This window comes from Triturus cristatus, chromosome 3_1 (genome assembly GCF_964204655.1).
Source record: "Triturus cristatus chromosome 3_1, aTriCri1.1, whole genome shotgun sequence".
Lineage (NCBI taxonomy): Eukaryota > Metazoa > Chordata > Amphibia > Caudata > Salamandridae > Triturus > Triturus cristatus.
The window spans coordinates 123,736,269-123,753,214 of NC_140583.1; the positions used below are offsets into that span (position 1 = coordinate 123,736,269).

Sequence of the window (16,946 nt, forward strand, 5' to 3'; positions counted from 1 at the left end):
TGCAGAATGAACGTCATTAGGTCTCGCCTAGCTATTGCGTTTATGCAATCGCTATGCGAGACTCTAGTAAGAGGGGCATTTCAAAGTGCTCCCAAAAGTGGATTGCATGGCGAGCACGCGCACTATCACGTGCATCGTGCAGCCATGCAATCCGTTTAGGGAAGCGCTTCAGCCCACTGGCGCGTGCACGTGTAGCCACAGCCTCGGCATCATACTTCAAAGGGTCCGCTCCCCCGCCTGGAATGCACTCCCCCACCCCCGGCACAGCATGCCGAGAGATTGTTTCCTCATGGCGCCTCTCAACTGTCCCTCCCCCACCACAGGGCTAGTGTCACGGACGCATTGCCATCCATCAATTTCACTTTCATGCCCGTGTTCTATTTGCCTTTTAGCACACAGCCCACCCTCCCTCCCTCCGTGTTTTCTTGCAGCTTTGCCCAGATCTGAGTCTCAAACAACCAAAATAATAATTTTGCCCTGCACGCTTTCTGCACTTACAAAGTTAACATATGCCGCGCTCATTCCCTTTTCATCTTTCTAAGGTCGATAACATTAGCTCCATTAATTCTGCGTCTAAGGATTTAAATAACCATAGGTTTTCTTGCAACTTTAGGCACTTCACACACACACACACACACACACACACACACACACACACAGCCCCACTGCTCACACACACAGGCATCAAACAGCAACAGAATGCTCTGAGCCCCACCAGTGTTTGCCACACAGACATGCCTCTCGCATCTCGTGTTTTCTTCCAGCTTTGGCCCGTGTTCTCTTTGCCTTTCAGCACTCAGCTTCCCTGTAACCACCATTTAACTAACATCCTGCCACACTCATTCCATTTTCGTCCTCGCTTTCACTTTCATGCCCGTGTTCTCTTTGCCTTTCAGCACACAGCTTCTCCGTAGCCACCATTTAACGACCATCCTGCGGTAAACACCATTTAACTAACATCCTTTTAGTTAAAATAAAAGAATTGCCTCTAAGGGTTTAAGGAACCATAGAAATACAAGGCAAGACAACATACACTCCGAATGCCACTCAGAGCCACATAATTACATGCCACATAATTACATGCCACATAATTACATGCCACATAACTACAATGCACTCAATACAACAGACACTCCAAAAACCAATCAGTGCCACATAGTTACACACCACATAATTACACAGCGCTCAATGCTACATACACTTCAAATACCACTCAGCGCCACATAATTACACACCACATAATTACACTACACTCAATGCCACATGCACTCCAAATAACACTCAGTGCCAATTAATTACAATGCAAACAATGCAAGATACACTCAAAATAACACTCAATGCCACATAATTACACGCCACTAAAATCAACATACACTCCACACAAAACCACTCAGTGCCACATAATTATATTCTACATAATTACACTCTATCTATCGCCCTCACTTTCTATCTATCGATCTATCTTATCTATATATCTCTATCTATCTATCGGACTATTGCACTCTATCTATCACATCATCACAGCATCACTTAGCACCACCACAGCATCACTCAAGGGCACCACTACATCACTATGCGCTACGGCCGCTACCACAGCATCAATTAACGCCACAGCATCACTCGACACCACCACAACATCACTCACCGCCACCACAGTATCAATCTGTACAACCATTCAACAACTGGCTCTAGTCTGTTCTCTCAATATTTAGGATTTATTACAAATGGCAAAAAAAAAATGATATTTAACTTCTGTTCTTGGATTTTAGGCGCAATTAAATACACTAAACCTAATCTTCACAAGAGTTATTAACAAAAGTTTAAACGATTGCCATTATAATTTACTTTAACTTTTATTTAAGTATTAATTATTTGCAAAAATTAAAAGCCATTGTTATTTGTAATATCAATACATCCAAGTCACGTAAATACAACACATATTGCATTACAAATGCTATAGGTGTCACATTTGCAACAGTTAAAACTATTGACATTGTACATGAGAAAGCTATTAATTTCAATATTTTCAATACCAACACATAAATAAAAAATTAGTCAATTTACAATACAAAAAGCTCAAACTTTCCTAATGCGAGACCTATTGCATTGCAAATGCTTGTTTAACTTCATGTTTAATTCAGCCGTTGTAGCCTACGAATATAGGCTGCATAATCTCTCTGAAGTGTCTTTGGAGGCCTTCCCGAAGAAAGACGAAAGTCTATACTTAAGATATATTTTGAAGTAGTACTCCGGAGTCCCCGAATGAGGGCGGGACTTCTGGGTGCTTAGGACTATAATGGAAATTCCCCTACGAGTGAACCAATCATAAATCAATCAGGGGTTTATAAAACGCAGCTACTCACCCGAAGGGTCTTGAGGCACTGGGGAGTGTGGGGGGGCCAAGGGGGCGCATAGCTCCTGGATGTTCACGGTGCTCCATCAAAGAGCCAGGACTTGAGGTCCTTTGAAGAACTTGGGGAGTGATGGTGTCTGTCGGAGGAGGAGAGGGAAGGGAGTTCCATGCCTTGGCAGCGAGGAAGGAGAAGGCGTGTCCTCCTGATCTGGTTATATTGATGTGTGGTACAGTCGTAAGGGAAAGTTGGGCCGAACGGAGGGATCTTGGGCTGGCGTGGTACGTGATGCGGTGGTTCATTTCGGTGGGTCTTGGTGTAGGTGAGAAGCTTGAAGGTGATTAGATTCTCTTGGCCTGGAGCCAGTGTAGTGTCCGTAGGTTTTGGCTGATGTGGCAGTGGCGCAGTAGGTTGAGGTCTAGTCTGGCGGCGGCGTTCTCGAGATTGTGGGTGAGGTTCTTGTTGATCCCGGCGTAAGATGCGTTGCTGTAGTCCAGTCTGCTGCTGATGAGGGTGTGGGTGGTGGGTTTCCTGTGTTCGAGGGAAATCCAGTTGAATGTCTTTCGGAGTAGGCAGAGGGTGTGGTAGCAGAAAGAGGTGACAGCATTGATATGGCTGTCCATTTTGAGTTCGGAGTCCAGGACGATTCTGAGGTGGCGTGCGTGGTCCGTGGGGGAGGGAGGGTTCACCATGTGTCATTCCAGTCGGGGTGTGGGCCCATGATGAGCACCTCGGTTTTGTCCGTGTTGAGTCGGAGGCAGCTGTTCTTCATCCACCATTCATGCTATGATACCCATGTTTCAGCCTCAGTGCCTTTTTAGCCACTGTGTCCTGCAGGCAGTTTTGGTCTTAACTTGTCCGCAGTTCCTCCTTCGAGGATGGTATTGCTTGGGTATCTATTCTAAGGTAAGGAATCTGCGGCTAGATGTCTCTATGAGATAGACAAGTTACTTACCTTCAGTAATGCCATATCTGGTAGATATATAATCTAGTTGCAGTTTCTTTACCCACCCATCCTCCCCTTACTGTGGACAGGATTTTATGGTCAGTACTTATCTTTTTTAGGGCCCTAGTTGTTCTAAACACACAACTGTCCGTGCACTTCATGGCTCCGCGCTCCTGGCGTTGAGTCATGAAAAGTAACTGACGTCAGCGTGCAGAGGTCGCACCTATATAGGTGATGTGGATATAACTTCTTGCGTGAATGACATTGCGTAGAGCTGACAGACGCCACCTACTGGTGCGCAAGGGTATTGCTCAAGCAAAAGTCTTTCAGATCCAGCCTGACTTCTGGGAAGTTCTAAGGTAAGGAATCAGCAGGTAGATTATGTATCTACCAGATAAGGCGATATCGAAGGTAAGTAACTTGTCTGTTGTAAGTAAAGGGAAAGACAAAACTATAGATCATGTGAAAGCTCACTCCCCCTCTTGAGTACTCTGTGGTGTTGGTAAAATGGTTGCATGCTACCCTTTTAGCCCTTGTAAGTATTTGTCCTAAATATGTCATTGAGGAATCTGTATAGTAATGGTTACTTATGAAAGAAGGGTTGGTGACATGTACTCTTGTGTATTATCAAGCCATTCATTATTTTTCAACTTAAGAAAGTTGACGGACTAATATCCATCATGGGGTGTGTTAAACTGTTAACTTGTGTTGTAAATGAGCTTTTCTGCATCCAGATATGGTTCATCATAGGATGCATGCATTATCCATATATACTAGTAAATTAGAAATAAAAAACTCTGAAATTGGCACCGAAAGGAGTTTCAAAAATTGTTTACCTGTAGCTTCTCTCAAGTTCTGCTTGTGTGTTCAACTTAGTGGCTAATGAGAATTTTATTTGCCATTTCAATGCTGGTGTTTTCCTTGCTATGCTACTGTCCTAGTTTGCCATAGCACATTTTTGGTGCTGAGGCCTGACGACTTTCAAGTAATTGCAGCAGACTAAACTAAATGATTTACCTGCAAGTGGCCCAAACTAATTTTGTGATTTTTGTTTTTGTCACACAGTGATCTAGCAATTGTTTTTTTTGCTTTCTTTGCAGCCTTAATTACCGTGCTAATCATAGTACCATAGTGATTTTAGCATGGTTCTTCACTGATTGTGATTTTTCTGAATGATCGAATTTGCCATTGAAGTATGTTTTGTGTTTTTAATTTGTTTAAGATTAATACAAGAAGAAAAAGAAACAACAGAACAGCGGGCAGAAGAAATTGAAAGTAGAGTTGGCAGTGGGAGTTTGGACAATCTTGGGCGGTTTAGGTCCATGAGTTCACTTCCTCCCTCTTACTCTAGTTCATCTCCTCCTGGCAGTGGCCGCACCACACCTAGGCGCATCCCACACAGTCCTGCACGTGAAGTGGACAGATTAGGAGTCATGACACTAGTAAGTGAGAACTCTTTATAGTTTTTTTTTCTTTTGTAGAACAATGTTTTTTTATTTGTCACATACTTCATATGTGGCATGTGACCTGAAATTCCTAACATCAATTTTACCTAACGCAGTAAAAATATTTCTATTGGATATTGGCTCCTGCGGATTACTTACTTGTATCATACCAAGCACTAGACTGACTGGAATTTTTTCTTGGGTCATCTTTATTTACCGGTATCGGGTGGTCAACATAAGCAAGTCTTGTTTCTCCTCTCTACTGGAAGTGAAATGTCAACTATCCATACTATTTCATGCATGCCTGTGACATACATTCTCCATGGGTGAAGATCCAGAGCCAATGGCATTCTCTCAGCGATTTGATTGGACTTTTGTCTATTTCTTTTCTGAAATCTTTTAGCAATGCTACCACCTAATTTGTCATGCAAGATACTTCTGATGAATATGTTTAAATGCTATTTGCTCACCTTGTGAATATTCCCAGACGACAGACTGGATCCAGAAAACTCTAACACATTTCTCCTGCTTGCAGGTAGGTGGTTTTGCGGGGCCCCTAGTCGACCTCGTTCTGCTTCGAAAGTGACAATCTGCCCAGCATATAAGTGCCACATATTGATGCTGGCAACAGTTTCTTTCTATCCGTGCCTTCCGAGGCTGTTTTGGTGCTCCACTCTTTTTTTCTTAGCTATGGGAAGTACGTTTTTACAGTGTACAAGGTACCTTGTCCCCTCCTTTCCTCATGAAGTATGCATTTGGTGCCTAAGATTGGAACACGACTCCAGAACCTGCCACGACTGCTCCTAGATAAACCTTAAGACCATGCAGCACCTCGAAGCGTAGCTTTGCCAAACACCGAAAGACTTCACCTTGTAATTGGTCGTAGTCAAAAGGAAGCTCCTGTTCCTACTCCAAAAGTTTTTTCTTCGGCAGAGCTTTCTCACGGTCAAGTCCTGGGGTTAGTCTTAAAAGAAATCCTAAGAGATCCAAGCGGGACTAGGCCCCTTTCTGCTACTCTTTAACTCCCAAAAAAGGAGCGAGGGCATCAACAGGACTCCTAGTCTTGCTCTCAATCGCCATCAGAGTACAAACCTGATCCCAGTGCACGCCTAATTTACGGGACCATCATTGACATTGCAGACCTTTCTTGAGGATCTTCAGCACTTTACTGATTCCCTTTGGCACACCTTTGTTCCCCAAGGAACTCCAGCCAAATTTCAACGGGTAGCCCGCCCAACACACAGTATGATCTCCAAACCAAATTTCTGGTTCTGCAGCCGCTCTAGTCACAACTTCAGTTCTGGCTCCATCTCCCGTGCTGGTTCTTTGAGTCTTTATGCCGGTGCTGCCCCCAGCTCCGGATGTGGGTACTCCAAGCATCCTGCATTTCGATTCCAAGCCAAACTCATCCTAACCTCTACCTTGGCTGCGTCCTGATCCCTCTGAGACATAGCCATTCGGCAGCTCTCCTACTATGCCCTTACCTCATGACAAAGCCCAGAATTGCACAATATATTTGGCATGGACTCTGACAATGACAATTTTGGTGAAGGGTTGCTTTATAGCCCAGTGTGCTGAGGACAGTTGGTAGGAGGTGGAGAAGTGTGGCTCAGGGGTTAGAGGCGGCAGACCCGGAAGCTGAGATCGGTCCTGGACCAGGGTTCAATTCCCCGCCTCGGCGGGTCTTGGGCTAAAAATTCCACGGACTCGATAATTCTCGCCCCGGTGCCTCCTCGACTCACGGGTTCACACTCTGCGACTCTGGGCAATAGCTTGCTTAATCTCCACAACGGCCCCTCGCGGCGGGATGCCTGACTTTCACCTTGTGGATACCCTGCTATCTCACAGGGGAATACCAGGACGGGTTCCCTAAGCAAGCGCCGGGAAACCCACAGCGGGTAGCTGTGCGCTATATAAGCTCAACTACATTTACATTTACATAGGAGGAGTTGCAGGATGCCAGGGGCCTGGACGCCTCTTCAGATATTTGCCTGGTTTCTCCCCCTGGCCCTGCCACAAAAAAAGTGCCTGCTTTGGTGTAGTGATGTGGTGGGCAGCAGAAGGTGGTAAAGACTAATGTACTCCGAGGTTCCAGGACTGGGCTTGGCACCCACAGAACCTCTTATACCTTTCAATAAGCCTTTCCGATAACCTTGATGTGCTTGGGCAGAGCCATGGTCTGCACCTCCAGTTAACAGACAAATCGCTCTTCGGCATAGACCAGCACCAGGCGATCCCGACTTTCTTACATAGATCCCTAAGCCTGAGAGTTTGGTGGTATAGCTATTCACAAGTAAGTTGAATCCTAACCCGTTCCCTCCACCCCATCTGATTGTGAGTCAAAACACAGGGAACAGTTTGGAAAATGGATGTTCTCATCTGCAAGAATTGTTCTGAAATCCATCAACACCTGCTGCCTCTTAAGTTGCTACTGGCATGCCCAATGTAACTTCTTGGCTTGAATTATTGCCAGCTGCCCCTATGACCTGTGGGCTATTCAAGATGGATGTGACACTGCAAAGTTGGTTTTTCGTTATGGCTTGGACTCAACAGAGAGTTTAGGTCAGGCAGTGGGAACAAGCATAGCTTTTAGGCACTATGCCTGCATGAGATTGATGAGTTTCTCAGAGGATGACTAGGCATCCTTAATGAACATGTTATTCAATAGATTTTGTATTTTTGTGAAAAAGCAAATTTGTAATGTCTGGTTGTTCTTTCCGCTACTGCCTTGTGCCGTAGAAGAACAGAGGTCTTTGTCCTTTTCTGCATCTTTTCTCTTTCAGCACCAGGATAAATTCTAAATGCTCACATTGGCCGAGGATCTTTCTGCTTGGATCCCAGAGAACAGATGGTGGTGTTAAACTTGGACGCCTATTTTACATCCCCATTTTGTAGACTAGAGGGCACTTTCTGCGGTACAAGCTTTCAGTTTACCCTGCTCCTTTTTGGGCTCACCAATGCCCATAGTGTGTTCACAAAGTTGATGGCTTTGGTCTTCAGTGTCGGTAGTACCAGTATTCCCCTACCTCAATAGCTCGCTGTTGAAAGAGATTTGCACCACAGTCTGTTGCGGACCACCCCCAGACGATGGTTAACTTCTTGACTCCTATGCAGATTCTCCTTTTGTTGTATCTATCTTGATTACAATACGCTTCATGGCATTTCCTTCAGCCCCCGAGCCAAGGGCTCTTGGGCATCGATCCCGGTTTTTGTCTCTGTCCTGGGTGTCAGAGAAGCTTCTTACCTTAAAAAACCTTCATAAAGGTTGTCCTCTTGTAATCCTACTTATTCAGTTTCCTAAACTGGCATGCTTGAATTATTTCTCACTATCCGGGACAGTGAGGAATAATCGAAGTATGTCAATCTTTGAAGTATACTAACCTAGGAATGCTGGAGCAGTTCATCATGGAATACTGGAGCTGTTTGCCATCTTAGAGATGCACTGTTCATTTTCAACTCTGGGCGGGTGGTGCAAGTTTGGCTTTATTTGCCAGATTTTCTTTTCCCTAGAAGATTGTTCAGCCTAGTTTTATGATAGTGACAATTTCACATGAATTAGCTACTTTACGTGAAAGAGCACTGAATGTGTTTATGCTATATATGAATGAAATTCAAGTAGCTATATGTGAATGCATGACTTGGGAGTTAGACGCTTGTATTTCAGACATATTTGAAAATGCATGTATGTATGACCTTGGAATAATTTAGGTGCTTAGGTTTCTTTTGTATTATATGGTCTGGTTTTAGAATGTTTTTGTAAGAAACCTAGCAAGAGTTTGTTTGCTGCATGCTTTATTTGCTTTTTCCTTCATTACACAATGTATAAAAGTCAAAAGATCAGTTATGTCTTGCTAAAACTTAAGACATGTAAAATAATAATATAATAAGAGTCAGTCATATTTTTTTATATTGAATGTTTGTGAGGAAACTTTTTGCAGGTTTCAACTCCATTCTTTTGCCTCATTTTGACAACTAGACACTGGTGTAATTGCTTTCAAATGCAAAAGGCACATGTTTGATTGGCCTATACAGAATTGCTATAGCCTAACTTGTACATAGTATATATTACCATAGGTACCCAGGACCTGTAAGTTAGTGTCCCCTTAGGGACTTCAGCACTTGTTGTACTACCCTTGGTAGGATAATGTAAAACATCAATTCAGAGTGTGCCACTGCAGATTGGAAGGGTAGGCTTAAACTGCTAATTCGACTTTGCCATTTAAAGCAATAGCAAATACCAAATTCCCTTGCTAATGTGTGTAAGTCACTACTACATCTCGAGTCCTAAGGCAGGGTAAAACATATTAAAAAGGTATAACATGTGTTTAACATTTTCTGGGCAGTAAAAACCTGCAATTGTCTTTTTTTACTGGGAGAGAGATTATTGGCCCTATTGGCAAGTACATGCTGACAACTCGCCTATGCTGACTTCTGAATGGGACTAGCACAGTTTGTACTTCCAGGTATCAAAAAACGTGTTACATTAAGCCCAAATTGATGCCTAAGTCGAAACTAATGTAACTTGTTGCCACATGCAACTTTTTAAAAATTGCTGCTCTGTTGCCTAGTCTTCTAGTGGACATTTGTTGAGGCTAGCCATGAGACCGCCTTCTGCCGTCCTGGGGAGACATGTGAACTCCTCCCAGGAAAGGCAGCAGTAGTGGCCTGCCACAGGAGGAGTTCTTACCTCCTCTGAGCAGGAACCCACACGGTGTGTTGGCCCAAAAAGCAAGCTTTAAAGGGGAAGTCACCTTAAAAGGGCAAGTAGCAAGGACGCATGGGACGGGTTGCCCTATTGTGTAGGTAGACAGGCTGGTAGTGGGGACAGAGGAGGCAAACTAATTGCCAAAATGATCTTGCCATGGGTGTGTATCCAACCGGTAACCTGTGAGAAATTGGGTTATTAGTTGAGGGGGTAAAACCTTACTCAAGCAACAGCTGCAATCCTTGTCTGGGTGAACGACAAGAAAGTGACAATTACCCTGTGCTTAATCCTCTGGAAACTTGGCCCAAAACCAATCGGGCTTAACTTCGAGGCAATGTGTAAAGTATTTACGCAGCACTTAAACATCAATAAAGTGAAAACAAAACACAAGAAAATCCACCAATTTAGAAAAATAGAAAACCTTTTTTTTATTGTTTGACACCAAAATAACAACAATTCAATCAGTAGAACCAGTGATATGCAATTCCAAAGATTTAAAGTGAATCTTGTGCCTAAAGGTACTAAGCGTCACTTGCAGTTATCTGGTCCGGCCAGATCAAATAAAAGTCACAAGTTCAAGCTGACTGCGATGAAGTGTGCACCGGTTACAGGGACCAGGTTAGCCCTGCTGAATAAGTTGCCTTCTAAAGTCCAATCTACGAGTTCTGTTCGCGGTGAAGGAGGCTGCATGGAGCAGGGGGGAGTGTCGCGGATGGTCTTAGCTGTAGCAAAAACAGCAGGGTGGGGCATTGCAGACGTCGATCACTGTAGCTCAACAGTCCTGTTTGCCTTCGTGGATGGTCGTTCCTGGATTCACGTTGGCGTTCACCGCGGTCTGTCGATGCTCTGTCGTTAAGTGAAGATCTTGCTTTGCCAGTGTGAGAAAGTGCCCTCTTTCTGCATAGGTGCCCCACTTTTTGCTGAATTGCTTTGACTGAGTGTGCCCTGGGCTCCTGTTAATCAGGTACCCAGGGCCTTTGTTATTTACCTAAAACTGCATTGAAGCCTAAACCCAATTGGCATCTCTGGCCACAGGTCAGCCCGTGGTAAATGATACACAGGTACCTAGGGCACTATGACCAAAGAAGGCCTCTAAGGGCTGCAGCACTTATTGTGCCACCCTTATAGGGGGACAAATACACACACACACACACACACACGTGTTTTGGTGCAGAACAAAGTGAAGTTGACATGGCACACATCTGTGTGTCATGCCTACAACCCACTACCCTGGCATAGATAAGTCACCCCTCTAGCTGGTTGCACAATACCAGTGGTGAGGATACAGGTGCATGAGCCCTGTACCACTACAGTGTCTAAGTCTATTCTTAGATGTTGTGTGCAGTGCTGCCATTAAGAGTATATGGTGCTGGGAGGTTGTCATTACGAACTCCACAGCACCATAATGGCTACACTGAAAAATGATAAGTTTGGTATCAAACTTCTTAGCACATTAAACCCACACTGATGCCAGTGTGGGATTTAATGGAAAATGCACACAGAGGGCATCTTAGAGATGCCCCCTGAGAACTAACCTACAACTAGTGTCCAGGCTGAGCGGCTACTTTCAGCTGCCACCACCAGACATGTTTCTGGTCCCCTGGGTTGAGAGCCTGCTGCTCTCTGCAGCCTGAAACAATGCACATCCTGGGATGAGGTGCCAAGCCTCCTCCCCCAGGATGGGCAGGGTTCTCGAGGTGCTACAAAATCTTGCCGCCTTTGTGAGCTTCCCCAGGCCACTTGCTGCTCTCAGCAACTGGTCCCCACTGGTTCTGACCCCCACTTCGGGTGTGAGAACCGGCAGGAAAAACAAGTGAGGAAGAGAGGTGTGCCCACCTCTGCCAACTCCACCCCCCAGGTGGGGGAGGCGAGGTGAACCACAACTCAGTCCACGCCATCTTGAAGATGGGGGACTCGGCCAACCAGGGACATGCTCATGCCCCCCCCCCCCCACCCCCTCCTCCCACTAGACGGTGGCATAATATGGGTTGTACCCACCCCAGGGAAGGGACCCATTGGTCCCTGCCTTTTACCTACCTGTAACGCCCTTAAATCTAGTATTTAGGGGCACCCCAGAACCTCGCTTCCTCAAACAAGAAGAAACGACTAGAAGAAACAAGAAGGACCGAACAGCCGTGCTGCAGCTAACAAGAGGAAGACACCCACTGACTGGGCCCCAGCCCTACCGGCCTGTCTCCCCCTCGAACCTGCTCCTGCAAATTCCTGGTGTGTCCTGCAGCCAGCAACCTCAAAAACCCCGGAGGACCTGCCTGCCTTCAAAAACTGTCTCCCGTGAACATCATATTTGTTCATCTGTAACCTCTGCCTCCGGCCGGACACCGCGGATATGCCCCACTCTGCACCCGCCGACCATGACCCGAGCTCGAGTGGGCAAACACCACAAGGAGATAACCCCGGCAATCCTGACCTGAGATCCGGTGACTCCGGACCTTCCCCAAGCCTCCAGCCGACGCCTTCAGCCTAAGGAAGGTACCCCTAACCACGACCAGGAGCTGGTAAGAAGATCCAACCCCGAAAGGCACCCCTGCACCTGACGCACCACGGCCTTGGGTGCCCAAACCGACGGTGCCTAACCAACCCCTAACCACCGAACTTACCTCTCGAAGTGGTGGTGGTGGCGGCAACCAGAAGACCTTCGTTCCCAAGCCTGCAGTGCCTTTGCAAATCGGAGGTTCCTCATTGAAAACAGGGCGCCCGATGTCGAAACAGCACCCTGCACACAGCTGCCCCAGTGCCGCTGAGGGTGCACCTTTTGGTGCTACTTTGTTTCCCCATTTGCCCTGAGCTAAAATCCAGGAGCTTTGCTCCCACAACCAAGTGGCCTGCTTGCCAGCAGCCACCAGCCAGAGGCCCCCTATCCCCCATTGGATAACATTGGGCCTCAGCTCTCTGCACCCGGCCGCCCTAGTGCCGCTGAGGGTGTAACTAGAGTGCATCCTTGACCCTGGGGGACCCCTGAGTCTACCCTCAGAACCTCATCTCCCACTACCAAATACTTACCACAAAACCGATAACAATATTTTCCTCCAGAGGATAACATTGACTGTTTTTCTGTGGAAAGTTTCTAAGTGTGGAGTTTGAGAAACTAAATAAATTATTTAAAATTGCATTATCTAACAAAAACTATTTTACTTACCTGTTTTCAGGAAATGTGCCAGAGTAATATCTAGGTATACTACTCTGTGTACGCCTGATAATCTCAAAAGTTACTTAGCTGCTATTTTACTAAAAAGCCTATTCAAGTCTTTTTACTGCATTTGCTAAGTATTACGTTTCTCTGCATCCATACTGTAAATCAAAATGAAGTGCATATACAATTATCATTCAAACTGTATTTCAATTGCATTGCTACTGTAAAGTATTTATTGCTGACCTGTGCCAGGCTTGCTTGGTTCTAGAAAATAGAATAACTAAAAGAATATTTGTATACAAAAACAATTGGTCTGAAGTTCAGTCTTTGAGTGTGTGAATTCATTTGCTGACTGAGTGTGTACAACACATGCTTAACACTGTCCTCTGATACTGCCTTACTGTTCGACCACACTACCACAAATGGAGAGTGAGGTGCTATCCAACTTTACCTCTGCCTACCTTTGGGGATCCACTGGACTCTGTGCACACAATACCTCACTTTGGTTATAGGAAGCTGGCTCTGTATACTATACCAGTCATTGGTGGCAGTTGCTGTAGCATGAAGTGTCAGTACACCGGAGTTTACATTGTCCGATGGCACTGGTGGCAAGATCTTGGTGCGAATGGACCTGGTTGCGAAGAGCTCAAAACTTGAGCATTTCTGCTTCTCTAAGAGGAAATCAACTAATACCACACTAAGGGTCCAGGGCCTGGAAGGCACCTCTTGGGAATCAGGAACTCTCTCCCACAGAGGCCAGCAGGGCTCGGGTAGGTCCAGGCATGAGGTCAGTGGGCAGATGCATTGGAACCTCTGGAGCTTGTTATGTACCTGTATCTCTAACATCAGGAGGTCATTCAGCTGACATGCAAGCCTGGGATGAAGGGTGCAATTCCAGTTTTCCTACTCGGAAAGCAAGGTAGATCTCAAGCAGTAGGGCATAATTTTTATTTAGTATTCACTGGTACAGGAGTTGTACCGAAGAGATGGTTCTGATGGTGTCTAATATTTATACCTGGTGCCAGCTTTGAAGTGGGAGAAGCTTCTGGAGTTTGCCTACAGAGGACTCTAATTGTACCTGGTGGCTTGCAAAAGACTGTCTACCATGTCCTGCTTGTGGAGAAGTCGACTCCTGAGCCCAGCTGAAGCAAGAGACTCCAAGGGTCAGTTGACTGACCTCCTGTTCCCTGCACAGGTCCCCAACACCTGAAGAACCCTGCTGGGGCAAGTTGGTGCTCAAATGTTGTCCCTGAATTTGCTGGGCCTGGGAGAACAATCGGAGTGCAGCTTTGTCACCCATAAGACAAGTTATTTTTTTTATTTTTATTTTTTTTAAATGACAACACATGAGGACATACATAGCTGTGCGCCTACAACCCTGAGGCCGGCTGCCATGTTGCAAATATTCACACATCCTATCAGTTTATCCCACATCCCGGAGGCTGGACAACACTGTGTTCAGACGTTGCGGCACCAAATATCGTCATTGTTTTTACTCCTGTATGCCATTTCCTTTAGACTTTTCCCCCTTGCGGGGGCACAGTTTTTTGCCATAAAAAACACAACCCCCAAATAGAACTTAACCCCCACCCCACCCCCCACTCACAACAGTTGAGGTGTCCTGTCAGCAACCCACCTAGAGCTTATTGTTGCGCCCAGCGCCAATCCGCCCAACGCGGTCCTGAGGTGTCGCAAATGCCTATCATTCGTTTCAGACCAAAGCGCGCCAGTGAGTGAATTATGTGCCTTCCCTCCCATCGCTCGCTCCTCCAGCACTACTCCCCGGGGCCTCCATGGTGTCCGTCCCCACCGCAGTCTCCGCAGCCCCACCACCCCTCCCGAGATAATCGACATATAGCCCCCCAAAAAATTTGGGCCTGCTGCGTGGTGGGAGAAGCTCACTGAACCTCTCCGTCTGAGTACAGCAGTAAAGCACATCTCGCGACCACTGCGCTACCGTGGGCAAGGGGCCCCGCATCCAGCAAAGCGCAACCCTACGCTTCGCTATGAGCATACCCATGTCAACCAGCCGTCGCGCCGCCCTGGGTATCACTCTAGAGTGTCCCAGCAGGGCCACCGCAGGGTCTGGAGTTAGATCTAATTCTGCCGCTCTAGCTATCTGCTTATAGATCGCTTCCCAAAAGTTGCGTATACCAGGGCAGTACCACGCTAGATGCATTAAGTCAGCCACAGGGTGGTTGCATCTTTCACATGCAGACCCCTCCCATAGGCCATACTGATGCAGCCTCTCCGGAGTGTAATAAACTCTATTTATGAACTTGAAATGGATCAACCTGTGCCTGCCATGCAAAGATATACGACGAATCCCCGAACAGCAGTACACCCACATGGCGTTGTCTATTGCAGTTTCAAGGTCTCTCTGCCAGGCTAATCTAGCCTTAGTGTATTCCTGCAATCTCTGCGACATCGCCATACGATCTAATTTAGACATTAGCTTATGGGGACTTTTGTGCTTAATGATAAAGGACCACTCCGGGACCTCCGGGGGTTCAGCCATGTCGTCCCCTAGGAGTTGCCGCAATGCATGTCTCACCCTATGGAATTGGAAACGCTCATAAGGCAAGTTACCATCAAAAAGAAAGGAACCACTGAAATGACTACTGTTCGAATGGCAGCCCACTGGCGACTGGACTTCTTCCAAGCTTAAGAGGACTTTTAGGGACGTCTGCCCCTGTGGCCTGGAACGCCTTACCTTACCTAGCCTGTGGATATATGAGTAGCCCCAGGAAGACTCCTGTTGACTGCACAGCATCTTCAGCATCCTGGAGCATCTTCAGCATCCTGTATCCCTTACATCAGGATGACTCTATAAAAGTCGAAGGCAAGAAGCCAGTGATGCTGGAACTTTACTGGAGACTGCTTTTTTCATTGAGGTAACTGTTTGTGTGGACTGGTCCCCCCTGACTGGCTCCTTTCCTGAGTTGGTTACCTAAAGTAACTCTAAACTACATTGATACATATCCAACTTTTCTTGAAAACTTTTTCAGTGAAGTGTTACACGTGAACAAGCATGGCTAATACAAATGATGTAAGTAAAAAGCTGTGAGTTACTATACCTTGTAAATTCTGTATCTCTGGGACCCTCTAGTGGATCTTATTGGCGTCTAAAAATATATTAAACTCTAGTCTATTTTTAGGTCGAGCATCAGCACGCATGCGCTGTCTGCAAGACCTTATGTCTTCAATAAAACCACTTTATTCCCGCCTGCTATTAATCATTGGCTCACTGCTCCGTCGCTCTTTTTTGCTGTACCCTGAGTCGTTCACTTAGCCGATATGTCTCTTCTGGTTAAGACTTAGGAGCACCGGCTGAGCACAGTCTCCTTACTCCCAATTTCCTTTTCTGGGTTTTAGTGAACTTTATTTTTTAAGTTGCTTTACCTCCGTCGCTACTGCTGCCCTCCTACCACCCTCGGACACAAATGCAGCTTTTAAACCTTGCGGGCTGATTCCTGTTTTATATAGACCCTTAAAATTGTTTACTTGTGGGTGGACAAATATAGGACTCGAGGAGAGACAGAACATGAACCTGAAGAACATTCCGCAGATAGCCACAGTCCAAGGGAAAAGAGTGTGTTGACAGAGAAAGGAGGCAGTGCTAGTAAGAAGCTGAGCCGATAGTTTTCTGTCTGTTTTCACAATAGTTGCTTTTACTTCTTACTTTCCCTCGGACTGCAGATAAACCGTGTAAATGTGTTTTGATTAGAAGAGTGGGTTTTCTTCATACAAGTGGGCTAGTAAAGGAGGGGGTTCGATAGAAAGGCGAGTATGTTTACAATAGATGTAACTTTCTTTATGTAGCAACCACCTCGTTCCCATTAACTCGAACGGCCTCTATTTCCGGAAGGGTTTTGGCCAGCTGGGCCAGTCATGTGCATGTTTTCTTCAAGGCTCTGCCCTGAAGTGTATGATGAGTAACAGAAACTGATGAAAGGAGGGGGTTGCAAGCGGTGCGGGTCGGAGGGAAAGTGCCTGGCTGATCTATGCAAATATAGGCGCTAGATCCCAGCACAGCTCTCTGACGCCCGGGCCGAAGTGCTAACCGTCAGGCTCGCGTGCAGTGACACTGTACTTTGCTGCCATGTAAAGGTGCGCCACAGAGGTCATGGGCATAGCCGAGACATGGCCTGGCTTGGCTATAAGAGCCTATGCACAGCCAAACCATCCACAAGGTGTCGGGTGTGAGAAGTTGGCCTGATGTATGATGTCACTAGTTCTAGTGTACACCTTATATCAGTCCAAATACCCTTATGGTGATTGGTTGTAAAGTCAACCTTATAGACCAGCTATCCTAGTGGTAGCATGGACAAGAGCAGTCTTAGGCTAA

At 46.1% G+C, this 16,946-nt stretch overlaps 1 protein-coding gene across 18 annotated transcripts in view; it reads left to right on the forward strand.

The window, feature by feature from the left end:
- The window catches only part of PPFIA1 (PPFI scaffold protein A1), a 775,827-nt gene that overhangs the window by 437,872 nt on the left and 321,009 nt on the right, over positions 1 to 16,946 (forward strand). For all 18 annotated transcript variants that reach the window (XM_085643557.1, XM_085643540.1, XM_085643545.1 and 15 more), the window contains one exon: positions 4,520 to 4,739. In XM_085643557.1, coding sequence (XP_085499683.1) covers positions 4,520 to 4,739 — 220 coding nt within the window. The remainder of the gene's footprint in view (positions 1 to 4,519; positions 4,740 to 16,946) is intronic.